At 41.9% G+C, this 27272-nt stretch overlaps 1 protein-coding gene across 2 annotated transcripts in view; it reads right to left on the reverse strand.

Moving 5' to 3' along the window:
- Positions 1-7668: 7668 nt before the first annotated feature.
- The window catches only part of GAK (cyclin G associated kinase), a 79047-nt gene continuing 59443 nt past the window's right edge, over positions 7669-27272 (reverse strand). For both annotated transcript variants that reach the window (XM_026077926.1, XM_026077934.1), the window contains exons 23-28: positions 22885-23022; positions 22402-22521; positions 18384-18596; positions 16808-16956; positions 14737-14913; positions 7669-13211 (exon numbers count right to left, since the gene is read on the reverse strand). In XM_026077926.1, the coding sequence (XP_025933711.1) occupies positions 13110-13211; positions 14737-14913; positions 16808-16956; positions 18384-18596; positions 22402-22521; positions 22885-23022 (899 nt within the window). In that variant the 3' untranslated portion in view covers positions 7669-13109. The remainder of the gene's footprint in view (positions 13212-14736; positions 14914-16807; positions 16957-18383; positions 18597-22401; positions 22522-22884; positions 23023-27272) is intronic.

Below are 27272 nucleotides of genomic sequence, written 5' to 3' on the forward strand. Positions count from 1 at the left end.
TGCCTGAGTCATCAGATGTATTGACCTCCCATTGCAAAGTCTGGGGTTAGATGAAGGGTTTCAAACATCTTGACTCCTGGAAATTCGTTAGAGGGGAAGACGGGTGTTTGCCAGCYGCAAACCTACCACTGGCTACCCAGGGAATTTCTGAGATTTTGGGTGCTAACAGGCCTTGGACTTGCCTTTTGTCACCTAGATATTGTAGCCCTGCGGCTCAGCCATTTTGGTGCTGCCATGTGCTCGTTACAGGCCWCAAGATTTGTAATAACAATTCCCTGTACCAGGCCCTGGGACCTGGCAGGCTTTGTCTGTCCTTCAGCCTGTCTTTGCTTGGTTTCAGCTGTATTTGCAAAATTATTTAGGATACATCAGCTGCACCTGCAATTTAGGGTGCAGCCTAGGATCAGATACCTGTTGTGTAGTTTGTCCTAGCTGTAACAGCACGGTTCTCTGAGGGGCAGATAGCTGTGGTTCGTCCATGTTTTTGAGCTGCTTTTTGTTGTATTTTTGCCTAACTTCTTTAGCTTAAGTTTTGTTCATCTTGTGCAGTTGGGTGTCTCTCCCTTGCTAAAAACTCACGACATATACAAAGGAGCAGCGAACCGACGTAAGCAGGGTGCAACTCACCCCATGGACCAACAGGAGACAGGAATGTAGCCCATGAGCCAGTATGGGGTTGAAACATAAAAAAAAATAAACCCAAAAGCGCCTAAGAACAAGAGCGAAGAAATCCCCCACCATCAACGCGGTGAAGGACATGGGACGTYGCCAGCTCGCCTTAGCGATGCGCGAGAAGGGAGTGGGCTCGGGCCGGGGCCGGGGCAGGTGCCTGCGGCTGCTGATCTCGCTGTGTGTTTAAGGATCCTTATCTGGAATAGGGTGGTTTGGATGAAGCGCGACTAGCGTTGCAATCAGACGACTGAGCGGTTGCTAACTCTGGACGAGACTGCTCAAATGCTGTTAAGACTAATTACATCTCTCGGACCTTTGTGGATCGTGTGCGCTTTGGTAGCCCATGACTAAACCGTGTGAATAAGGGCACAGCATGGCCCGAGACTCATCAGCCGCCAGCCGCTGCGAGTCCCCTGGCTCCGCTGGTGCCGACAAAGCTGAGTGCCAGCACCCGCAGCGAGCACGTAACTCGTTATCTGGGAAATAAGTACAAAACGGGCGAGATGCTGATGAAGTCTCCAGCACTAGAAGTAAAGCATCACGCTTCTTAGGGCAAACTTCTTGCTCTCAACCTTTCTTAGCTCCTTTCTTCCTTTTGGCACGATGGAGGCAGCAGCTCAGGAGCGCAGGAACGGAGCCGGGACGATCCCAGGCCTGGGGCGATCCCAGGCCCAGGGCATCTCCGTGATGTCCACGTCAGGGTGGCAGCGGCGCCGCACCAGGGTCCTGCTCCCCGCACTCCCCTTTCTTCTCGGCCACGTGCACCTTTCCTGAGCTCTCCTGGCCGGGCTTCAGGGAAAACCCATCCAAGAGCCTAAAGCCGCTTCTGAGAGAAGGGTATGGAAAAATACCTGGTTTTGCTCACACTAAATTTTAGTGACCTCCTTTGACAAGGTGCAGGGAGGAGTCTGGGGCAAGGACATGGGCAGGGGCAGCAGGTGGACACATGCCTTTTCCTGTGATCCCTGTGGAGATCATTAAAACTGATGCAGCCTTTGTCTGGTTAAGAGGTAGTTTTCTGCAGACATGGAGTTTAGTTTCATGTTCCTGGATAAGGTTTGGCTTTGCCTCTCTCCTGCTCTTTTGTCATGTCCTTCCCTGTATGTTTCTGCACAACTAATAAATACTTGTTCTAGAAGAGGGCCTTTGGGGAATACATTTGCATTTTGGTCTATTTTTGTTGCATGTAGGAGAGAATAAGTATTAAATGCCGTTATGGATCACAGCAGCAGATCTTCCAGCCTATGCTAATGTGGCACACTATCAGGAGTAATCTTGTAATACTATTTGCATAGTGCTGAAATTAAGGAACTGCATTCATCATCTATCAGCTCARGCAGGTACGTTACACTTGACAGCAACAGAATTAGAAGTTAAAGCTCATCTAATTTTATTTACTGTACACAACATGCTGGATCATTTTAACGATGCAGTTTCCAACACTCCCAGTGGGTAAAGCTCAAGCGTGGCTTTTAAGGCTTTTCACTGGTGTCAGCTCTTTGTGAGCTGCTGTCACTTCGGCTGAATTTTATACTTTCTTGCACAAGGGTGAATGCAGAGCGAAATCTCCTTTCAAGCTGCTGGTGCACCTTGCTCTTCAGGCAAGAAACATTCCCCAGGGCAGAGCCTCAGCCAGCATCGAGTGCAACATTTAGCGTGCCGACGAGGTGCGTTTCGTGGCGCTCACGGTAGGGCACGGGACAGGGGCGAGGGATCGGTCCGCCGCTCCCGGCAGAGCCCCTCCAGCTGCCCTCAGCGGCTCCGTGCAGCACCGCGGGGGAATCAGGTGGTCAGGAGAGCCACGCCAACTCCTGCCCTTCCCAGCAGAGCCACCCCAAAAAACACTTGGGAGATTTAACAGCTCGCACCGTCGGAAAGCTCGGGCTGCGCAGTCTGCTCACCCACGGCCAGCAGCTGTGCCCCTGCGCCCTCCCCGCTGCGCGTGTGCGCGTGGATATTGCAGCCTTCGCGGAGGTGGCATCTCCTGGGCGCAGCCCGGCCGTCTGCCCGCGTGCCCCCACGGCCCTTCACTTCCCTCTGCCCCTTTTCTCCCGGGCCGGAGAGGCCATCGGTGCACATCTCCTCTCCTCCCCGATGTCTCCGACACGAGCAAGACAGCAGCGGGGTCGGTGGCTCCCGTTTCAAGCCGTGGGTGAAGCAGCGAAGGCGAGCGGTGGGGCAGCGAGCCATCCCTGGACGCCAGCGGAGCAGAGGGATGCAGGACACAGCGGGATGGTCCTGGGGCCACAGCAGAACCGACAGGTGCCAAGAAAGGGGCCGCGTGTTCTGCTGGGGCTGCACCAGGCGAGCCGGTGTCGCGGCCCTTGCCCCAGCCCCGCAGGCAGCAGCGAGCTTTGCCTCTGGCGTCGCCAGGTCTCTCAATCTGGGCATCCRGCAGCAGCCCGTTTTCGGCAGCGGTCACCGCCCCAAACGCAGCATGGCGCGACATGGAGGTTCGGGCAAAAACCAGAGCGTGGGATCCTGAAATGACTATGAGCAWGTCCTTCTGCCAGCAGATGGCAATCGAAACCAAGAAACATGATTAACTCCTGATCATTAATTCCCCTTGCAGGCAGGTGCATTGCAGCAGAGGGAGCAGCCCAGCTGCCTTTCCCTCACCCCCCTGAGCCTCCTTTCCCAGGCGATAACCCATCTATGGTCCCAGGCGGTCCCCAAGATGGTCTCTTTGGAGACAGAAAACCACCCCTGCTCAGTGGGACACAGGGCACCAGGGACACATGGCTCCYGATGACCCTCCTGGGACGTGGGACGTGTGCCCCTCACCATCCCCTCTCTCACGGGAAGAGGGGAGATGCAGAGGTCCAAGGACAGTCCATGCCCCTCTTCCTGGTGGAAGCAGCTGCCCTGGGAGGACACAGCAGCAGGTGGGCACTTTCCTTGTCTAATAGGTGTCAGGCTCATGGCATAGGAGCTGCAGAAAAGCCTGGAGAAAGGAGGTGAGAGGGGGAGATGAGGGGGTGGCTTTTGTCATAAGGAAGATATCTGTGAAAAAATGCTGGTGTCAAAGCAGAACTGTGCTACTCCACAGTAGTCCACAGTCCCGGTAGTCCACATATATTGCTGGTCTGATGGTGAGCCAGTGAYGGTAGGAGGGGCAAGTATAGCTATGAGACTTTTGTGGTATGATATATAAAAAATTTATTTCACCAGAATGAAATTATGCAGAACATTGACCACTTAGAAAACCCATCCTAATCCAGCCCATCGAAACACTTGTGGGAGTCCAGTTCCCACAGCTGATACATCCCTATAATAAACCTGGCGCCCTATTTGCCTCTAGTGTGGACCACAGCAAGGATCTGGACAGGGCAAGCAAGCAGTGGGAAAGGAAAAGCCATGAAACCAATTACAACAGCTCCAGGCTGCAGGTTGTAGCCCATTTTCTGGTTTTAGTTCTGCTTTGCTGATAATCAGTTTCTGCGTGAGGTCTACTAAATCCATTGCTTTTTTGCCTAAAGCCAATTGCAAGCTGAAGTGTTGGAAAGAACAGCGATGACAGGAAAGGCTCAGGGTCAAGTGCTCCATTAACAGCTACTAGGGAGGCTGTCAACATCACCTAATATTTTTGGACTTCATAATGAAATTGACAGGACCCAACTAACAGGGATTAGACAGGGAGCTGAGAATCTGTCAGGAGCTGACCTGGTGGAAGCACCAAACTCAGACATTAAGCTACGAAAAAATGGAGCACTTCACAATACATGGCTTTTCCACRTTGACAGGCATCAAGTACAGCCAGTTACTCTGATGCTCTTTATTTCTTGAAGTGTTTCTCATGCTATTTGCTATTCAATTTATTCCACAAACAGAATATTCCTCTTTCCAAAGCCAGCAAGGATTAGACCAGTACTCAAAATTCACAGCTAGGTATTTCAGTTGATTTCATATGGAAGAAATAAAAACTGGTTTAACAGCTGCAATCTTAAATCTTTTAAGGGCTTGTCATTAAAATTAGCTTTATGAGCAAGCTGAACGATCTGTCACTTCAGGTTTTGTCTTGCACACCAGAAATCTGCTGCTGAATACATTGCAGACCAAGACAGGGAGGCGCCCTCAGGRCGTGGGATCATCAGCGCACTGCAGCTTGAAGAGCACTTTTGCTGCCTTCCTGCTCACGAAGAGCATTTGTGAGGAAGCAGACAGTGAAGCTCACAGACTGATAACAGCCAAATGAGACCATATTAAACGTTAGCCCCAAGTACACTGCACAAAGAACTAATTCTCCAGCCTGCCATAATCATTACAGACCAGAGAACCTTACAGTCAAGCTTTCTTTACACCCAAAACTTTGCTTAGGAGTGGTGGCCACCCAGGAAGACAGCCAGCACAGTCTTAGAAATTACAGGATATGGAAAATTCCTCACACTCCTAATCAGTTTGTTCAGAAAGAAAGTCATTCTTCCAGTGAAAGTTCACATACTTACGTTCTCYGTTTTTTCCTTCTTCAGAGCTTTATGCTGAGTGCCACTGTACAGAAGGTAAAAGTCTGCCAGAAGYGGAAAGGATCCTGTATTCCTCACATTTTTGCAGCAAAGAGCTAAGGCAGGACATGTTGCATCCTCTTCAGCTCTCCCATGTCTAAACCAGAAGTGATCAACAGTGCAGACCTGGAAGGCTTTAGCCGAGATTGCCRCAGGCTGCATCACCCACCACTGTAGGACAGCAGTGTTTCTGCTGCCTTTTTTATCCCCCATGTATTCTTGCCCTTTCATTTGCTCCATTTGATTTTGTGTTGAATTTAAGGCCATAATACTTCTTCATAACCCATCTACCTAGCTGGAGCAATTACTTATCTCACAGTGACACCTGCTACAGAGCAGGACTTCCATCTGGTGTGGATGGTGCTCCAGATTCTTTCCAAACACATGTCAGAGGACAGAGGCTCTGCATATGCAAAGAAAGAGGCAGCTCACTAACTTCATCCTTTTTCCTTGCACTAGTAAGGGACTCGAAGTGGGKATCAATACTCCCAAATCACTTGCAAACTTGCTGAGATATTGAAAAAAGAGTAATGACAAAAGTAGCAGCATGTTGTGTATGGGATGCAGGGAGAAGGGTTGTTCASTAAGAAAACGCTAGAAGGCTTAGCTTAGTATTAAATTATCATCAGCCCAGACTACTGGAAGTAGTAAGCAGAGTATGAACACCAATGGTGCAGATTTGAAATTGTTATAAGTTGCTCTGAAGGTGATGCTGGGGCAGGATGGAGCTCACAAGATGAGAGGCCTCATGCCAGTGACCCTTGGTATGTAAGACAAGGCTCTCAACCACCGCATCATGCCTTGCCTACAGAAAAGTCTGGCAGGGTGAGGTCCAGGCAGGCAGAGCCCTTCAGGTCACAGGAATTCAAACTCCTTTGTTYTCCAGCAGTTCAGAGGTTCATTTACGTTGGGGTGACAGCAGGGGTTGAGCTCCTGAGGGGTAAAGCACATAGTCCATGAAGAACTGCTGCAGTTCACAACGCCCATCAGGCAAGGCCTGGGCCAGTGTCCAGGTGTTCTCTCTCACTCCAGTTTTTAGGCCTGTGACTTTCCCCAAAGCTAAACTGAAGTTCACATCTAAGCTTGCCGGCAAATCAGCAGGAGAACACACACATGGCCAAACCGAGACAAACCCACCCCTCAGCTTGCTCCTGGAGGTAGGGCAGAGCACAGCACTTTTGTCCCCAAATTCTTATTCATATGTGAATGAACCCCAATGTGTGCACATTGCACAAGCATCACAACCCACTGGTACCTGGTGAAACACTGAAAAAAGGGGATGATGAGGTAGTGCACGCACTGCTTCTCTAGACCTTGCAGAAACCTGCAGTCCTTCAGTCCCTGGGGTCTCTGCACTGGCTAACCTTAACTGGGTCTTCTGTCAGCATGAAGACTGATGCTCGTCCTTGGATTACTTCTTTCACCAGATCCTCTGCAGTCTGTGTGGTCTCTGCTTTTCCCTTGTCCTCCCTCTCCAAAGAGGTCCTCCTTCCCTCTCCAGGGCTGTATTTGAGACCCTGCTAGGAAGCCCTACACCTTTTTCCAAAAGCCCACACTTCTCACACACACACACACACTACTCAGCATCTCCCCCGTGCCTCACACCCTTCCCTAATCCAACTTTGTTYTGCTTACTTCTCAGCTTGCTAGTGCTCCTCCTTCCCACCTCATGCCCTGGGATTCTCCATCATCATCTTTCCCTCTCATCCTCAATGCCTTCTGCAGTCTCCTCCAGTTTGCACTGCTTATTCCCAACCAACCTCCTTAGATCACGCATAGGCATTTTCCCATATCCTCTGTTTTCCACCCTTCTCCTTGGGGATCACCTGTGGTAATCCTCCCCTGCCACTCTGAATTTGCTTGGCAATCCTATGCTGCCATGCTTTTTATTRCTCCCTACCACAACACGCACACCGCTATTTTCTGAATGTGGAGTTACTTGTTCCCAGCTCTGAAACACTGCTTCTTCCATTCCTGTTGGGGAGCAGGGACTAAAAACAGGGGCCTCCTGGCACCTGGAGCCCTGTTGTTAGTATCATCTCAGCAGCGACTCTTCCAGTATTTCCTCAGATCCTGAAGATCTGCGATTCTTCATCACCTCGTCCCCTTCCCCCAAGCTGCTCAACTCCACCACTTTCTCCCGGGCTGTTCCTGCCTCAGTCTTGTTCTTGCTCTCCCTCTTTGCCCCTTACTGCTAAGCCCCTGTGCAAGAGCATCCCCAGGGAAAGGAATGACATTGCTGCAGCACGTACTGGGGCTGGCAAACTAGACAGGAGCCCCCGCAGCATCCTGCCCCCTCTGCAACAGGAGAGTGCAGCCCTCCTGAAGAGACACGCTCTGTTTCAAAGAGGGACGAGTGATCTGGAGGTTCAGTTTACCTCAACAGCGAGAGCCATTTCTCTAAGTGCTCATATATTCTTCTGAAAAAAGCAGTGGAAATGCTTTTGGGTATCTTCAGTTCATTTTTCCCTTGCTAAAGAAAGAAACAGGCAAAATCATTTGGTTTGTTTTAATTGATCACTGGTTAAGTCATAATACATTTCAAAGCAAAATCTTCTTTTCAGGGACATTGTGCCAAACATTAAATCTATTCATTTTTTCTTTTCTTTTTTAAACAAGGTTTAATTTGACTATATTACCTTTATATACATACAAGTATAGATTTTCATTTCACTAGTAGCAAAATTACTCAGTACATTGAGTTTCCTGATGAAGGATGGCAAAAGTAGGACTCGAATATCTATTCTGTCCTTCTGCCCACCCCAAACCAGAAAAGTCACAGGTATAGAAAGTACAATCACAACTACAGGTAATTACAGTAAGGATCTCAGAGCAAGCTAAGTCCCCATCATGGAGATAACAATTGTTTCTATAAGTCTAAATAGCAAATATACAGTACATCCCACTAAAGAGGGTTTCAGGAGCTCTCACAATGCCTCTTAATCCTCTGTTAGTAATAAAAGCTTCCATGACAAAAAATGTATCCTTCATAAAATGACTGAGTTTTTATTTTTTGGAGCACATGTTTAAAGTTTGACGCAGCCTAAGCTGCAGTCTACAATAAGCTCACCCAAACAGAGAGCAAGCAAACACTGCAAGATTCATCAAGATTAGAACAAACAGCTCAACTGAGTCATCCCTTCGCTTAGTACACAACCGCCTGTGGCACTGCTGCCGACCACTGGGCATCTGGTAGCCGGAACCACTCTGAACTAGGGACAGACTCAAGTGGTGGGAAATGATACATTCCTCCTACAGCTTCTGCAGGTCAATCACCTGCAAGTTCTTGACAGAAAAATGTCAACTGACCAATAAAGCACAGGCAAATGTACAGGACTGTTTTGAACTTATTTACAAAGCATTGATTACACTGCAATTTAGGCGATTCAGGACAGAGCTAAGGAGCGAAATCACCACATTTATGCAACCCCTGAAATATTTCCTGTGAGCAGCAAAGAATGCTATGGCCAATGACTATGCAAACATACATTGCCACCGACGCAAAGGTGCTGTTGGGCCTTGGGAGGTGGAACGGTTTGTGTAGCCCAGCAATCCCAAAGGGCAGCTGAGACCTCAATTATGCTCAAACTCAGGTTCTGTTGGTGCAAAATATTAATTCTCTGCATGCACCTTTGAGACAAAGTCAGCAAGGAACTCATTTTATGCCTGGCAGGGCAACTTTGGAGGAACTTTCTAGAATCAACAAGAAAATTGAGATAAGCAATGCATTTATTTCATGAGCACTAATCACTGATAATTGCAATACCAAAGACTTTGCCACTGTTGCATGGAAATGTTCTTCATCAGCACTGTTGTAAATTTTGCTTTCTATATTTGCTGGAAGAAGCTACCACTGATTAGCAAACTACTTGAACTTCACCCAAGTGACAAAGCAGAGGGACTTTTCCCCCATTCCATGCCTCTGTGTCAGTACCCACTAGCAATATTAACTGCTTGATTACGGATGTAAATGCTTAACTGCTCATTTTTCTTTCTCTTCCCTGCTGTTAAGTCAAGTCTGACAGCAGTAGGAAACACCAGACAGACATGCCCAAAGCTAAAGAAAGCAACAGACTTCCCCCACCTGGCCAAAAACACTGTTTTTCCCCTCATTTGGCAGGTCCTAGCCACATGCACTCTTAACACCATTTCTTTTTCACAGAGCTCTATTTCAACAACTAGGTTGTCCGACCCTCCAGATCATACAACTCTAACATAAGCAACTTCAGAAGTAACTAGTGGAAATCTGCCTCTCATTTTATAGACCCTCCTCCACACCAACGCCTTCAAAAAAGCCAATCTCCCTGTACTGCCACTTGTCTACAACCAGTCTGTAGCACTGCCAAAAGGACTGGAAAAGTAGGCAACACAAGAGATTTTTGCCCACCAGTCTAGACTGGTTTTTAAACATAGGTAGGAGTAAGTCAGTGAAGGGTGAATGAGGGAATAACTTTCAGATGCAGGTTAGAATCCAGATGCTCTTCTCTACTCTTCGCTCAATCTGTATTGCCTTGGTTTTACTTAGCTTTTGCAATAGCAGTTGAAGATACCCAAATTTAAGATCCTGTGAGGCTGCAATGAAAAAAGTTATACTTCTTTCCCATTAACAAAGAAACCTCAAACATGGTCCAGAAGACACAATGTGGTGCAAGAGACAGGGAGACACTTCACAACAGAGCTTTGAGTGCCACGTGTGAAGTTTCTCAGACAGCTTCAACCTGGTGACACTACTTCCATTTACCTGAACCTCAAGCTTTGCAATCAGCAGAAGCAGATAAAGTCTAACTTTCAGGGCATTATTTCATTTCACCATTTCAAAAAAATCTAACTGTGCATGGCATAACAAGCATGAATGGAAAAATCTGCATTTTACACCCAGAGAGAATTCAAAGTATCTAATTAAGTCTCAGCTTAATCAACTCCTGTAGCCTATTCTGAAATCCTTTCCATTCATGGGCATTAAGAATATAGCTGTAGTGACATACATATATGATAGTTTGGGTACAGTCCTGTCCTGTAAAGCACACAACCATGAAGTACAGAGGGTGTGAAAGGGAAGAGTCCTCACTTCCAATTTTTACCATTTCTGATGGCTATTTCAAGAAGAATTCAAATAGATCTTGTTGGACTCTTGTCTTCCAAATAATTCCTTTAACAGCAACATTGTTTAAGACTCAATGTAAGTTACATAAAGTTCCCCTTAACTTGCCTCTTTCAGATTCCAGTAAAAGAACGTAATGTATAAGCCTTAAACAATGAAACACTTTTACTCTGTTCCTCATGCTGCTTTGTATTCTAAAGAAAACACAACTTCCATTTACTGTGCTCATGCTCATCACTTAAATTTTGAACGCTCATTTAAAGGGCCTTACCGAAACCCCACCTTCTTTGTGCATTCCTGTACGCAACACAGTTAAACACCAGTTAAACAAAAACCAAACCAAAGCACCGTCAAGACTTGAGAGTATACTGAAATCTCGGAGCCTCTCCCAGATTCCCGGCACCCAAAGCAACGGGGTCGAGGAGGCCAGGCGGTTCCCTCGCTGAGAACCGCAGCTGCTTAAGCCATACAGCAAGCTGAGGGGTCCCTTCAAAACCTGACTGAAGTTTCAGTCACTGTCAAGTGGCTCTTGGAAGAAACCACTGCTAAACTTCGCAATTCTCCACACTTTTTAAAAGGGAAGTCAATTTCAGGACGTCTTCAGTTCCAAATAAAACGCTTCTGCTCTTTTCCTGCTCACTTTTGAAATCACAACTAACGTTCTTCTCTGCTGCCCAAGAAAACTTTGAAAACAAGAGGGGACAAAAAACTAGAGAACTGTTGATATTGCCCAGAAAATGCTATCAAGCATACAAAGCAGACAGAGGAAGATGTTTTCCTCCAAGTTTCATTTCTTTTTTTTTTTCTTTTTTCTTTTTTTTTTTTAAATCATGCACATATTCAAGAAAAGAACAATTATGAAAGTGTGTCCCTCCAAATTAAGGTCCCTGAATGTGCCGAAATGAACAGTTTATTTTAAAGTATGCAGCCAGTCGCTACAGGGCTGTGCATCTATTTTTAAGCCTATTACTGTATATAATCTACCTTAGACCTTTAAAAAGCCATGCAGGCCTCCAACACATCTATTCTACCAGCAGAAGCCTTTAATTTCTACGGATGCAGACAAAAATTATCTCCCAATAAAAAAAATTTAGTTCCTTTACTCTAAATGAGATGGTAAGTTACCTATTTTCATGAAGGAGAAACCTGAGATTTAAGACTGCTTCAGAGCAGCAACTGAAATACAACTGCAGCTCTGAATAATACATAACCTTCCACCTGATCCTGACCTCCATATTTAAAAGAAATCACAGTAGCTGAATATATATATATATATATGTGTGTGTATATATAAGTATATATACACACACACCCCCATTACAGACGGATGTTAACACATAACTATTAGATCTGAGCAACTATAAATTGCACCCTGTATTCACAAACTTCTATCCCATCAGCTCGCAGGCTGGTTTGGCAGTGGAAAACCTCATGCAACACAACATCGTTTACTTAGCATTAGAAATCTCATTTTTTCCTGGTCAGATGTTGCTCAGCTGAAGAGTTACCGCTGACAGTGTTATAGCTTCCCTCTCAGTTAAGCATGAAAAACGGATACAATGGCAAGATGACTGAAATATCTCCATCCACTTGGATGGCTGAACTACGTTGTTCCAAGAGACAGCTACCAAAATTTTAATACAGCAATACTGATTTTCAGCATTTCCAAACTTGCTATGAGATTTGCAGTTTGTTATTATACAATTGGTCATTTGCATTCATTTATTCCAGCACTACTGAAAAGTTGCCATTTTAAGAGGGATGAGAAAAATGGCAAGTTTTGTTCTCAAGTTGGGTCTTTACTCATTTTGCACCAGCCAGTCCATGGAAGGCGTAGGAGCAAAAATGTGACACTACCAATGCACCTTGTGTTTTCACATACACTTATGTCATGCATATCTCAAAATACAGAAGTTCAGACATGCAGAAAAAAGTGTTAAAGCACTCTAAATGCTCTCCAGATGACAACTAGTAAAGTAACATTTACTCATAACAGACAGAGTAAAATGTTTTGTGCTCACACTTCAAGTTTCAGAATGACACTGTTTCTATCATAGTAAAGTCCAATAGAAAGCACATTTCACTGAAATCAGAAGCAAAAGATACAATTTAAAGTACTGGGAAAATAAGCACTGGTCACACAGTATTGCCTTCCAAAGTTCATAATAAATAAAACAGGAACATGCAGATCTTAAAGCCAAGATTTGTTTCTATGTTCATGATATGTTAAAAAAACAGCAACTCTGGCTGACTTTCCCACAGCTGGGAACTCTGACTAAACAACTAGTTAATTCATTGTAAGGAACACAGGTATTATCAGAAAACATTTTAATTTACAGAATGATTATCAGATTGATTACATAAAAAACAGCTGAAAATATACACCTTCAGATTTGAGATAAGCCAAGCAAGTACTTTGAATAAGGTGACAGGCAAACATCAAAATCAAATCACATAAAACTAATGAGAATAACAAACTGAGGAAGGGAGTGGTTAAGCAAAGATCAATGGGTTTGGAATGATTTACAATTGATACTAGTATACCAGATACCAGGAAACATCATTAAAATTCCATTTTACCATATTTAAAATTGAAAGGAAATCTCTACTCCCAGACTGATTTCTTGAAGTACTGAGCAGCTGTTTGCTCAATGCATCTATGTAATGCTTTATACTACATCTTACAAAATACACCGCATTTAAGTGCATGATTTCAAAGTGCTCTGAAATCACGGAAAAGCATTTCCTAAATTGCAGGCACAGTAAGGTCGCGACTGCTCAGCTCCATGGCTCAGCTTCATGTTATTGGAAAAAATTCCATAAAAGGTGAAGTTTTAGAAAAGGGACTTTGATCCCTGGTTTTCAAACTCTGACCATGCATCACTCAATTCCATGAAGATCATTTTGGCATACTGCTCATAAGGCTGTCCTGTGGCCTGAAAACAAACAGAACAAAACATATAAAAATAGTAGGAATTATGATGTGGCTTAGGAAAGACTTCATCCCCTTTCACTGGCTATTGTAATAAGTGTTACACTGAGTATAATTTTGCAAACACAGCTCAGTCCCTTGTCACCACAGAGCTGAAGCCTCAGTTTCCTTACATTACTTAAAACTTTTAGTGCAATTCTTAGATAACTGAAACTGTAATAGAACTATTTGCTATGAAAAGAACAGCTGGGAAAACTTTGTTTTCTGCTAATAGCTCTAAAAAAACAAATCTAGTCACTGTAGGAATTCCTTCCTGACAGTCCTTGCATTAGCACATAGCAATAAGATTTAAGCACTGTTCTGGAGAACACTCCTTTTGGATGATATTTCCTGGAGAAACATTTGTTGCTGGTTATGAACGACGTTCAGTTTCAACATTAACTACACCGAGCTTCCTGCGCTCAATGGAGAAATGAGAGAGCGCTACCGATTCCCTGCCTACTTCACAGCAGCCAAACCAGCCCCTGTGGTTAGTAAACATCCAGCCCCACAGGACATAAGCCATTGTAACAGGTTCTTTAACCCAAGAGGGGAGCCTTAAATCCCCCTCTTGTACCTTCCTCCCTTCCCCTGCTGCTTGGCTTTTGCCAGGTGTAGCACTTTAGGGACCCTTTTGTGAGCTGCTTTAAGTGTCAGAAAAGAAGCCAAAGGGAAAAAAGAAAGACTGCTGAGTCYGACACTGGTGAATTTGGGTGCTCGCAGAAAGAACTCAAACCAGCATAAAGGTAGAAAAATAACACACGGCCAGGGACAGGAAAGAATAGGAGAAGAAAAAGGGATGGTCTTGTTTGTTATGGAGGCAACAAGACAGATTTATTCGGCTGCCCACTGACACACCAGCCAAGGCATGCGTGAAAATTCAAACCAAGTATATTCGACATATCTTCACATGTAAGAAATTGCTTAGAACAATGACTCAGAACAAGAAGCTATTTTCACATACTGGGAAATTAACAGCAGCAGAAAAATGCAGGTATTTTGTAGCCAACTGGAATTTTGTATTAATATATTTTTCAATTGCTGAGTGATTTCCAGCAAAGGTTTAACTGTTTTGTAATCCCCTAGTTTTGCCATGGTAGCCTCTGGGTCTTCATATACTAGTAAAGCACCTTAGAAGACCTGAAGACTCAGCTAGTGGAAATAAAGTAGATTGCACTAATCAGCATTAAAGCTGCCAGAAGTCAGAACCCAGCCCAAATGATTTTAGTGCTCAGTATGACCTTCATGAGATCTTTTACTTGCTAAGACTCATCTGTTAAATTCTGTGCTGTGTTAGTATGACAGGAAAAATTCTGCACTACCTGGATGCAGCAGGCCAAATTCAGAAAACTATCCAAGCAAAGTGCAAAGCATCTATGGTGCTGATCAAAAAACAAGGCTGCGTGATCTGTCAATGACTGGTACGATGCAGTAAAAGCAGTTTCTACTCCTTCTGTCTAAAGGAAAGAGAAGGCCAGAGGAACACTTACCTTGTCTGGATGAACTACAAGTACTGCTTTCCTATAGAACTTCTTTACTTGCTCAGGAGTTACCAGATCTGCCATACTAACTGGTTTCCACTTGTTTTCCCCTTCCCAAAGCACAGTATGAAGAGTGGATATTAATGCTCTGATGTTTCTCTCCTTTCCCTCAATCCATTCAAGAATCTGGGAAAAAACAGAATACATAAAAACCTGAATGCAACACATGTAAGCATCCTCATTCTACCTAGACACATAACCTTTACTCATTACTCTGTACAAGGTTACAAGATTAAGACCTATTTCAATTGCCTTGCTGTGCTCTTCACCCAAGTCTTACTGTGTTTTTTAATCAGGCATCCAAGGTTATTAGCCACTCTAAAGTCACATTTTGCATCTGCCACTAGAGATTCTCACACATTATTAGTTTGGTTACAGAAATTCAGTCACCACAAGAGAAATTAATTACTGAAATAGTTACCAATTACAAAACCCTGTATCATTAGTTACAAGAGAATTGAGAAGAGTAATTAAAAACATCTGTTTCAACTACATTACTTCTCTGTGAGGGCATAACATTAATTTCTTTGCTGTCTTTACTAAGATTCTTACCTGATTTGTACACAAAAGCTTCAAATCATGTATGTTAACCATTAATGTTTCAGTTATCTGCAGGGATGCACAACTGAAGTGTTCTTTCAGATATTCCCTTGAAAGTTAATTAGAATAATTGGCCATTTCACAGACTTGATACAGCTATATTCAAACCACTGTGATAGAGTGAAACAGCATCTTCATTTAACACAACATTATGTAATATGAAATTCTCTGCCCTCTACCAGCACTGGAGCATAATAAAATGTTCACTTCTATTTAGTGATTTATGTTAAAGGACAGTCCTGCAAGTGCTGCACACACTCTTCAGGTAAGATGCTTTGTAAGAACAATTTCAAGTATCCCTCCAAAATCCTTTTATTAAATTTTCTAAAGCACCATAAGGACTTCAAACAACTGTGAAAATATATTAATGTTTAGTGTTATCAACAAGCAATATACCACAAAAAAAATCTGAACAGCTGATTAGGTAACATCCCACAGACTATAAAAATTTTAATACAAATTTAATAGTGCATCTCCAAAATGGCATCTTTCAGTAATTTCTTAGGATAGCAGTAGTACTAGTTTACTGGTAAATGCAAGTAAATGCTCACACTGAAAACAGCTCATCTCATTTGCCTGTTCTTTGAAAATTACAGTTCTATATTACCAGCCAAATCAGTCTTTGCTAGGGGGATGTTTGGAAATACCGAAGATAAAGAACAATTCTGGCTTAAAAAAATAGACTGGCAACAGTGCTTGTTCTTAAGTTCTCCAAGTTTAGCCGAAAGAAATGGGAAATCCCTCTCCCTCCTTTAACTTAATTCTCAGTAGTAAGTTACTTGTAGTCAACAAACCCAGTTTATAATTAGGCAATGCCCTTTTATTAATAAATGGCTAGCCTTAAGGAACAGAGCACCAGGTGAGAGGTACTTGAATTCAAAACTAAGGTTTAGTGTCCAAATTGCTCCCTTGAGTTTCAGTTCTGTTACAATGTTCTTCACACCATGAAGACCAGTTTTCCCCGTACTTTTCTGCCCATTAGACTTTTTCCTTTTTCCATTAAATCAATGAAATACATCCTCAACTTCTTTGTTACCATTTCTTGCAAGATACAAACAAGATTACACTACCATCCCTTCTAAACTTTCTAGATTATAACAGCATACCTGCAACACAACTCATTCCCTCTGCTGCTTTGTTATCCTCACATTTATAAGAAAGCTTTACCATTTCAGAACCCTTTGGGAACTACACAGTTTTTGTAGCAATATCCCTGCTACTTCATTACCTGTTGACTGTAGTTTATGCTAATTAATTTGTACAGTCATGTGACAAGGTCATTTAATTACAAACAAAACTATTCTTCTGCTTTATCCGTTTCTTCTGTCACTCATTGTATCTGCCTGCTCACCTGCTGTTACCAGCAGATCTAAGCATAAGCTCAGATTTATCCTTGAATCAAAATCACTATTAAACCAACCTTCAGTTTCAAGGGGTCCATATCTTTTGACATTTCTTGTTTTCTCATCTCAGCAATTGTCTTTGGTCCCTTTTTATCAGATTTGGCTGAAAACCCTTGATTAGATAAGAGATCCTCAAAGTCATTTTCTGAAACCTTTGGCTTTTGACCTATAAAAGGAAAAAAACATTACATGAAAATGCTGTCATATAACTTGGGGAAATGCATGGCACTTAGATAGAGGTGTCTGACATTTCTCACTACCATGATGAATACCCTGAAGTGGCTTGATAAACCCCACAACACCAAGAAAAAGACAGGAATAGAAGAGGTCAATGACAACCTTTCAGTCCAGCAGAACAGACTCTCATACACGTGATGACTAATCACTTGTATGCCCTTTTTCAGAGATTGCAAGTAGATTTGAGGGAGAGGGTGCACACATTTACCTATTAYTATTTTTGGAGATAGTTCATTTTTTACTATAAAGTAATTCTAACTCCTGTGCAGTAGTTTTTCAAATGACTGTATATTCTAGTCAAGAATGTACTGTACATTTAAGTATGTTGAAACTTATGTCGAATAATAAAGGATTAAAATATCAACAAGAACAGTTGTTACAGGAAACAGATTTAACTGTACTCTGCCAAAATTTTATTTTTTTCAGAGAATCGTGGAATAACACTTTCAAAAGGACCCCTGGATATCTAGTGCAATCCCTGTTCAAGATAGCAACAGCTAGATGGCTCAGAGCCTTGCCCAGCTGCAGGTTAACTTTTTCACAGGTGGGGATTCTACAGTATCTCTAGGCCCCTATTCCAGTGTTTGACCACACTCAACTGAAATTTTTTTATTATCCAGACTTCCCTGTGTTGCAACTTCTGTCCACTGCCTGTCATCCTATCACGACCCTCCAGATGCAGATCAGAATCATTTCCACTCAGAAGTCCTGGTTGTTTAATGATGTGCCAGCTAAGGGGAAGCATTATCCTGACACCAATACACAGGTAAAATAAGACTTTCCAAAAGGCAAATGTAGAAGAGGACATGCCTGTCCCTATACCTCTAGATTTGCATATTCAGCTGGAACATTTTAAGGGAATGGTTCCAAGGATAACAATTCCCACCCCATTCCCATCCCCATTTAAAACAAAAGAATTTCCCACAAGTTTAAGCTCAGTCCTTTAAGACTAGCTATTATTCTTCAGCCAGGAAAACAGTTGCATCGTTTTGCCTGTGTATCAGAAGTTGACTAGCAGGAAGCAGTGATATAAAGCATTTCTCCCTACATGCATGTAAATTTACCTTTCTAATCAGGTGATGCAAAAACACCACCCATCTGGGTTAGTGAATATAATCTTGAGACTTTACACCCAAATTTGCATAGGTTTGGATAGTCAGCTCATTTTTGTGATATTCCAGTGTAGCTTTGCAAAAGTAGGACAAACTTACCAACATCTTTTCTGATGTCTACTAAATACCACTTACAAGCAAGTGTAAACAAATAAAAAGATGAAGGTACAACAGTTTCTTCAGCTGAGAGCACGTCTTACTGATTTCACACAGGCCATTACAGTAATACCTTCAGAAAGCTTACCAAAGCCTGGGGTTCTGACTCCTCTTTCTTCTCGTCCTCCAATCACGCTGAAGTTTACCGTATAATTGGGTTTAGCTGGTGTGCTGGGTTTAGGTTGGGACTGCCATGAAGTACTTTGTGGTTTTGTGGTTTTCTGCCACTGGCTTCCTGACTTCTGAGATGGGGCAGACTTCTGAGCAAACCCACTAGTTGGGAATCCGCCACTGGAGGGACCTAACAATAAATACTCATTCAGTTGTTGTCCATCTTGGTATCTGTCACCTATTCAATGCAGTAAGCCAGTTTCTGACTTTGACATCTAACCACACAGAGTTTACAGTGATGCTAATATTGAAGAGAAAACATAACAAAAGTGCATGTAAAACAATGAAATATTAAGAGTTTGATTAAAAGGTAACTTGAATTACAGGAGTTAAAGCCATTACTGGAAGTCTTCCCAGCTCTTGCACCTAAAAGTTTGCAACTGTCAGATTTAGCAGAAGCATTCACTTGTCTGATCAGCCAGGCACATGCACTCATCAGAAAAATCAATTCAGCAATGACAGTAGTTCCTCCTGCCAATTCATTACATTTCAGTGTCAAGGCATACCCGAGGACCCTGAAAGGCTAATTATACGATCAATAAAGTGTAGCCTATTTTGAAAGCAGTCATTTGAAAATATTCTCAGTCTTTTCTTCAGCAATTTCTTGTATAACTATAAGAAAGATGAGAAAGCTTTTCTGTAGGAGCATTATCGGGCAATGTTACACACAAGAGGAAAAACACTGAAGCCTGTTGTTACAACCACCCTGGTGTGCTCTAACCTGTGTATATCAGAATAATATTGCCTTGATTTGTAGGATCACATTTCCTTTCATTAAAATCATATAGATAGAACCGCTTAGTGGCTTCAGCTGCTGTTTACTTCTTTGGCAAGAACATCCATGGCCTTTTCTCAACTCCATTACACTCAAGGTAAGCAACTGAGAAGAATAAAGCTTCGCTATTTTTAATTCACTAGTCAGTTCTCAATCATGAGGACTAGCCTGAGATTTATTATTCAAAACCCAACCATGATTAGATTGCCCTTGACTGACTTCCTTCAGAAAGATTTCTAGAAAAGTCAGTTTCCTTGACAACTTGCAACATAACATTTCCTTGCCTAAACCCAGGACAGAAGAAAAGCAGCATGGTGGCTGAATTTAGATGTGTCTAGAGTTTTCAGAAAGGAAAAATTTTATACCACATTTATGCTAGCCCCAAACAGATTTAGACCTCTTCATGGTGGAACAATTACCTAAAAATACCAAAATATATTCAAGACTAGTGGTCAAATATGGTTTTGCAACTGAAGCCAGCAGGAAGTTTAACACTAATGAAGTACTGATCCTTTAAAAAAGCAAGACATTTTGGGACATTTTGACAAAATTATGATCCCATCTCATTTCCTCAAGAAAGGTGGATTAATGTTTGCATCTCCACTTATTTTCTTACTCAGCTGCTGATGATTAGAATTTAACTTCAGTTGAAACGCTCCTGCTCCATTCTTGTTTCTAATCATGTCTTTTTCCTCTGATATTCACCACAGAGCCTTAGAGAAAAACTCACCCAGCCAGCTTTGTCAGGCCAGACATAGCAATGTACATTCAGTTTCTTCTTCCAAAACTGGTTCCCCAGCCCTGGGCACTCCTGGCAGCCCACRCTTTTGTAGCTGCTGCATACATTTATAACAGCTTACACAAGCAGATGTCTCACCAGTGCCTTGTACAACATAACATACTATGCTTCTAAATACCTCAGCTGATATAACCTAGGATTGCATTGCCTTTTTCATAGGAGCATCTACTTGGAGACCAAACCAATTCAGTCTGGCACTTCTAACTTGTATTAGCAAAAAATCCCTACTACTAGTACATGATCTTGCACACTGAAAAGCAATCTCATTCTATTACTCTTGCAAATCATCCTACATTTATTACTTCATCCTCAAGACTATCCAGCTCTTCTTATAGGACGAGTCAACACTTCACTGTCTCAGCAGCAGCTTCCAACAGCCCATCCCTACTTTCTCATGCAAGATTATTATTAGAAATTAAACAAGACAAGTGAGAGGACCAACTCTCAATCGCCACTGGTATCTTACTCTTAGTTTAATATTACTGCTTTTAGCTACCATTTCTGAACTGCTAGTACAGCACTCCAATTAAGCAACTTTCACTCTCAGAACACTTTTTACAGAATAATGACTTGTATGTGAAGTTCAAAACACTAAGGGCAAAAGACAGACTAAATTCCAGTTCTTATACCTCTCTGAAAATCCATTTCAGTACTGAAGTTTAACACAGTGATGTCTGGCCTCTTTCAAATGCAGCCATTTTTCCTACTGAAAGTTAACTGGAAGAGTAATGAATCAATCCAAATCTTGCAAAAATCAGTGGAGTTCCTTCTGTTGGTTCAGTGTGTTTTATACCTAAATCTTAACATCAAAGATAAATTACTGGATTTTTTTTTCCCCTCTCACACTACCTATAAAGAGTTAACATATCCAGAGTTTCCTTCATATTAAATTGAAATGTTTTGGAAATTGCTTACTACAGAGCAGCCTTATCGGAATTACTCCAGTACTTCAATTTTTGCAAGTAATGATACACAGGCAACATTGGGAAGCCACACATTGCATGTCACACTGTATTTAAGTAAAGATAATTTCACTGAAAGGATATTTGATCAAATTGATGCACAGTATTAAATATCAAGGCAACAGGATAAACCTTTTAACCAGAAACCTAAATATAAACATGCTGCAGGCTTCAAGTGACAGCCATACAAATTACTCATATGGAAACAGTTGACATGGTATAGTTGCCATAATTATGAAGTTAACTTCCAAAGCACCAGTTACTTCTGACAATACCTTACATTCCAGCCCACCACAGTGGTTATAAGCAGCTGCTAGATCCTTTTCCTTCTTGAAATTGATTTGGGAGGAGTTTCTCCTGCTGTCTTTTGCATACGAGTTATCACAGAATTGCCAGTGTGTGGAAGAGAGGTAAACTAGCTTCCCTGACCCTTAACATTTATTTTACAGAAAGCATTGATTCTTCAAGGCTACTACCACCTTATCTTACTACTTTGGCATGCAAGGGCCATAGAACTAGTCACAACCTACCAAATTATTACTCTGGAGAAATTAAGAATAGTTGTCAAGTGGCAAAAGGCTGGCTTCAGCACAACACCCTCTTTCAGTTCCAAGCTAAGGACGAAGCATACTTCTGCAACTTGGCAGTTACAGGCTGTTCCGAATTGTTGCTTGGACTCTTGGCATCCAGCCTCATTGAAACAGCCACAAATTAGTCATTTGCTATGGCAATGTGGACCTAAAATGCAAATCAGCTCCTTTTATTGCCCTTATTTTTTGCTGTTTGAGAATGCTCCAAGGCTAAATGAGTTTGGGTGAACATAACACCCTGGAGACATTACTCTGGAATCTGTAGAACAGCAAATATTCATAATGCTGATGGAATTGGTACAGAAGTATAAGATGAGCACAAATCAGGCCCAACCATGACAGATTCTTCAGCAACAGAGCTATAAAGGACTACTGAATTAAATCAAAGTATTGAGTCCAAAGGAAAACAGAACTGTCATTTTAGACCTAAACAAGAACTTAATTCAGATCTCCATTTTATATTCTTTACAGCACAGTATCAATGATAGAAAAGAAACTTCATGCTCAGTTGCTGAAGAGAAGACCCCTGGCTTCTCTTATCTTTTCAGCTAGATTCTGAAGCATTAAGTGCTTATCCTGTTTCTGAACCACAGCTATGGTTATATTCTAAAACGTAATTCTGGAATTTTCATATCATCCCTGTAAAGATTCAGTCTTTTCTTGTTACATGTCTATTCTCAGCAACTGACACTGATTGTTACCAATTAAAAGGAAAAATCTTCCTTTTTATAAGCTATCAGTTACCTTTATTGGAACAAGAAGCAAATTAGAAAGTATCAGTTCTAAGTATCAGTCTCAAAAAATCTTACCTGGAAGACCAGATCCAAGGTTGGCAAGATCAGCAAAAGGGTCAAAGTTCTGAGATTTAGCTTGGCTGAAAGATGGACCTGAAGACACACTGGACTGGCTCCCTGTGGTAAAAGCTTGACCTGCATAATAAGAAAATAACATATTTGGCACACTTGGGAATTCAGAAGAAACAATAAAAATACCATTTCCACAAGAACCCCAAATACAACATCCCCAGCATTTTGCTACATAGAATCTTTTACTGTGACTAGAATCACTATTACTGTAGGCAACTGAAACTATTTGGTTCTTCTGCCTTGAACTTACTCTGGGGAGAAAAAGCAAAACAAAACTTCAAGCACCTTACTAAAGGGACTAAGTATGGAGTCCTTTAACCAACAAAAGGAAAGGCTTGAAGACATTCAGTAGTTTCAGGTGGTTAAACTGACCAAGTCTGGAGTGTTTCTTATTCTCTTCTAACGGAAGTATTTAACTCATAATACCTTCAAACAGAGACTTCTTCAGCTGTGGTGATGCCGCACTACTAGTCGTTGAGGAATCTGCCCACGAATCCCATCCACCTAAGAGATCAGGGTGGCTTGAAGATGATGATATTTTAGGTGGCTCTGCTGTCAAATTCCCTAGAGAAGAAAAAATCCATTATTATCCTTTAAGGAAACCATCACAATAACAGACAGTGCTGGGGGCTGACCTGCTGGAAAGCAGCTCTGCAGAGAAGGACCTGGGAGTGCTGGTGGACAACAAGTTGACCGTGAGCCAGCAATGTGCCCTTATGGCCAAGGCTAATGGTATCCTGCAGTGCACTAGAAAGTGCACTAACTTCTAACATGTGTCCTAACCAACATACAGGTTTATAATTGCCATCTTTTTGTCCCCAGATTCTCCCCTTTCATATTCACACACAGCATGAGAGAATAATCTTCAGAATAAGAGCTGCTAAGTAAGGAATAATCCTTCGAAGTTGCATACCAGCTCTGAGCAGTCCCTCTAACCACTGCTTGCAGAGATTCACAGTACGGTAGCGTACCTTTTGAAGGCAACAATTCTTTCACTGCTACAGCAACAATCAGTGCTACAGGGGGAGATGATGTATCACGAAAGCTGGTATGTTTTGGGGTACTCTAAGATATTTCAAAGAGCTGGAACCAGGAAAGTAAACCCAACAGTAGCCATCCTCATGTAAATAGTAACATTTTGATGCTTTGGATATGTTTTGATTACTATATCACAGCTTTTAACTTCTCCCAGTTTCTCAATTTTATATTCTGAATACCAATACCAAATGACAACCTATTATCTGAGGACCTAGTCCAAGGAAATAATTCGAAGCAAATTAAACATCCCTTCCACCACCTCAATCCATCGTCTAACACTCTTAAGAAACTACACGTAGTCCTTACAGTTGCAAAGAGAACATACAAAATACTCTGCAACAAACATGCTGACAGCACATACCACAGCATAGTCATATTTCTCTGCTGCATGTAAAGACAGACCTTAGAACAAAAAGAGCTGCCAAAGCCTACTGAAAGTATAGGGAAATTTGGAGCCCTTTCTCCAAACTTAAGTCGCATCCTCCTGCCTCCAAAACCAAGGGAGAAACAGTATGCATTTGCCCTTCATTAGTCAAAACCCCAGCTATCTGCTATACAGCAGCTGTCAAAGACTAGTCAAAGTCTCCAACAATTGCTGTCAGTTCAGAAATTTGCAGTACCATATGCCATTCCCAAGTGTTAAAGAGGCTTGAAAATAATCAGTACTAACTTCCAAGCTAGAAATAATTTTGGCTTAAGCTCCCTGCCATGACAAGTTTCTCACACAGGCATGAGAAAAATGTACAGCCACTTACTGAATGAACACTTTTCCTATAATAAAACCAAGGACAGAGAAATAAGAAAGGATATGGTTACCTACAGCTGAATGCATCTGAAAGATTAAGAAATACAAAACAACTTAGTGTGTGCTGTAAGTAATTGTGCATTTTAAAGAGCAGTCAAGTTAATAACCCGCTGAACAATGTGGGGAGCAACCTACTGCTGTAAACAGCAGTAAATTCACTGTGAATAGCTACTGAAGTCATCACTTCTACCCACGTACATCCATAACACTTCCATCAAAAATCTGAGAGCATGGAGCACAATGTCCAGGAGACAACACACAATATGCTTAAAAGAATAGAGCATATGCCTATTTATTTCCAGAAACAGAGCAATCTTCAGTGGTACAGACTGGGCATTACAATAGGTTTTACAATCAGGAGATACCATTATAGACACGCAACTGACTTTCAAAAGTTTTCTGAAGGGCTGACCAGCCCACACGCTGAACCTTATTTCTGCAGCCTGGTACACTGGAGTTCATATAGCCCCATTAAGACAGAGGAGCAGAACATCTGTCTTAAGAAAGGGTAAAACATGAAGCATAGCTAAATACTCCAAAAGCTGAAGAAATTCAGAACATGAGCAAGCAAGCCCCTCCCTACTTGTTCCTTAAATTCTTCTATAAAGGGCATCTTTATAATCCTTCACCATGCAACAGTAAAACTAGGCCCTGACTTCCAGTTTTTCTAACCACTCAAACCAAGCTAAGAGGTAAGAATAAGTTGGTGGTAATCAGATCACACTTTCCAGCTTCCCAAAATAAAAGGCCTGCTTTTTACTATATCCTACGTAACTTCACAGTACATTTTCTTTATTTAACCTGCCACCTACACAGGAAATCCTTTAATCAAAGGCCAACAGGATTTCCTCTGAATTAAGTGACTGGTATAGTATGATGCAAGGCTTGTTAAGCTTGACTAGAGCCTGACTGAGAACACAATCACTTAAACTGCCTCTACTCTGAAGAAAATTATACTAGTCACTCAAGCTTCTGATGACTTTCCATGCTTTCCGCTATCTTTTCATCAGATCACTTTATTTTGGCAACAGGAAATACATTCCTGGCCAGACTTTCATTAGAACTCATCTGCTGCTTGTACATCCAGACTAAGCAATTCTGTTTTCAAATGTGCTCACTAAACAGATATCTCCAATAAGGAAAAATGGATACTCCATCTACTGGAAATAAAATTTGCTCTTGCAAATGGGGCCACTTAAGAATTTATAACCTGCTCTTAAATTTAAGTGAACAGTCATCCCATAGCTGAGTCTCTGCCAAGTGACTAAAGCTTTGTGGAAGATTAAAATACCTTGTAAACACATTTCTGTTGAATTTCAATTACTATGTATTTTTTTATTACAGGACAATGGGTTGACAGACCAGATTTAAGAACTATATTTCCTATGCTAAAATTACATTTTAAAACTCCTTCAGTGATTTATTTCAAATTTTAAGCCACATTGAAAAATGCAAGCCCAAAATTCTATTTCAACTGTGTTTACTGTAACAGCTTTTCTCCTGGTATTTAAAGAGGTTTAATAATTATTTACTGCCCAGGAAAGCTTATCCATTTCTTTAACATTTAATTCCAGACACTCATTACTGCTCCAACAGCATGTTAACTGTATCTCATTGCTGCAGCTTATTTTAAATGAATACTGGCATTACTACTAATTTATTTTTAATGAGTTTAAAATTGCTTCTCAGTTTAATGACCTGATGCTTGCATTTTTGCTCTGCTCTCAATAAGATGCTTCCAAATCTGTCATTTAAGTGCTGCTCTTTGCACTTTTCTCTCCAGTCACTAGTTAGCATGTCCTCTCATACTCAGTCACTGATATTAAAAGCATTATAATTAATATTCCCAATTTTACTGCTAAAAGTTGATGTCAGTAACTGAAGTAAATGCTAAAGGATCCAATACATACCTGACTTCAGCTAAACACACAGAAGAGCTGTCATTTAAAAGGTAAACTTAAATGAGCATGAAGTGTTATCCCAATTCCTCCACCTCTGAAGGGTTTTTAAAGTCTGCATAACAACAGCTTTAGAAACTGACAAATACTGGGAAGTCATCTCTATATCTGTAGAAATCTACAGAATATCAGTAGATTATGAAGAGGAAAAAATGGGTACATTTGGAGTATTTTTGCCAATGTTGACAGAAACCGCCAAGAATTATATCAAAATATCAGAAATATCAGTGCATTGTCAAAATATCAGAAATAGTGCATTCACCATGGTGCAACTTGTCAACCTGAAATCAGGAAAAGGAAGTACAGAAGCATTGAAGAACAGATAGCAATATATACTTCCTTTATCTTCTGCATCTCCTCAAATGTTAGACTCTGGCAACTCAAAACATTCTCTCCTTGAGGCTGCAGGTAAGTATTTAGAGAGCAGAAATTCTCATTGGTCTGTTTTTTCAACTTAAATTCTGTATACAAAGAGGTTCTCTTGCACGTAAGAGCTTTCAAAAATCTGGTTAAATTCCTAACACAATGTTTTGAAAACCACATTATGTGGGGATAAGATTTATATAGTCCATTGAAAGCACCAATCCAGATGCTAAGGTTTATCCTAAACACAATTAAAGAGATAGACTATCCTACTCTTTCCCCTTCCTTGAAGGGCTTGCATGTATCCTATATCGGACAATAAAGTCAAGATATAGTGGACTGAAAACTGGCTAAACTGATGGGCTCAAAGAGCTGTGATCAACAGCAGGAAGTCCAGCTGGAGGCCTGGCACTGGCGCCCAACCTCAAGGGTCAGCACTGGGGCCATTACTGTTTAACAGCTTCATTAATGGCCTGCATGACAGGGCAGAAGACACCCTCAGCAAGTCTGCACACAGTGCAACACCAGGAGGACTGGCTGGTACACCAGAGAGCTGTGCTGCCATTCAGAGGGACCTTGACTGGCTGGAGAAATGGGCAGAGAGGAACCTCAYGAAGTTCAAAGGGAAACACAAAATCCTGCATCTGGGG

Source organism: Apteryx rowi, unplaced genomic scaffold, assembly GCF_003343035.1.
Source record: "Apteryx rowi isolate R43461 unplaced genomic scaffold, aptRow1 scaffold_113, whole genome shotgun sequence".
Lineage (NCBI taxonomy): Eukaryota > Metazoa > Chordata > Aves > Apterygiformes > Apterygidae > Apteryx > Apteryx rowi.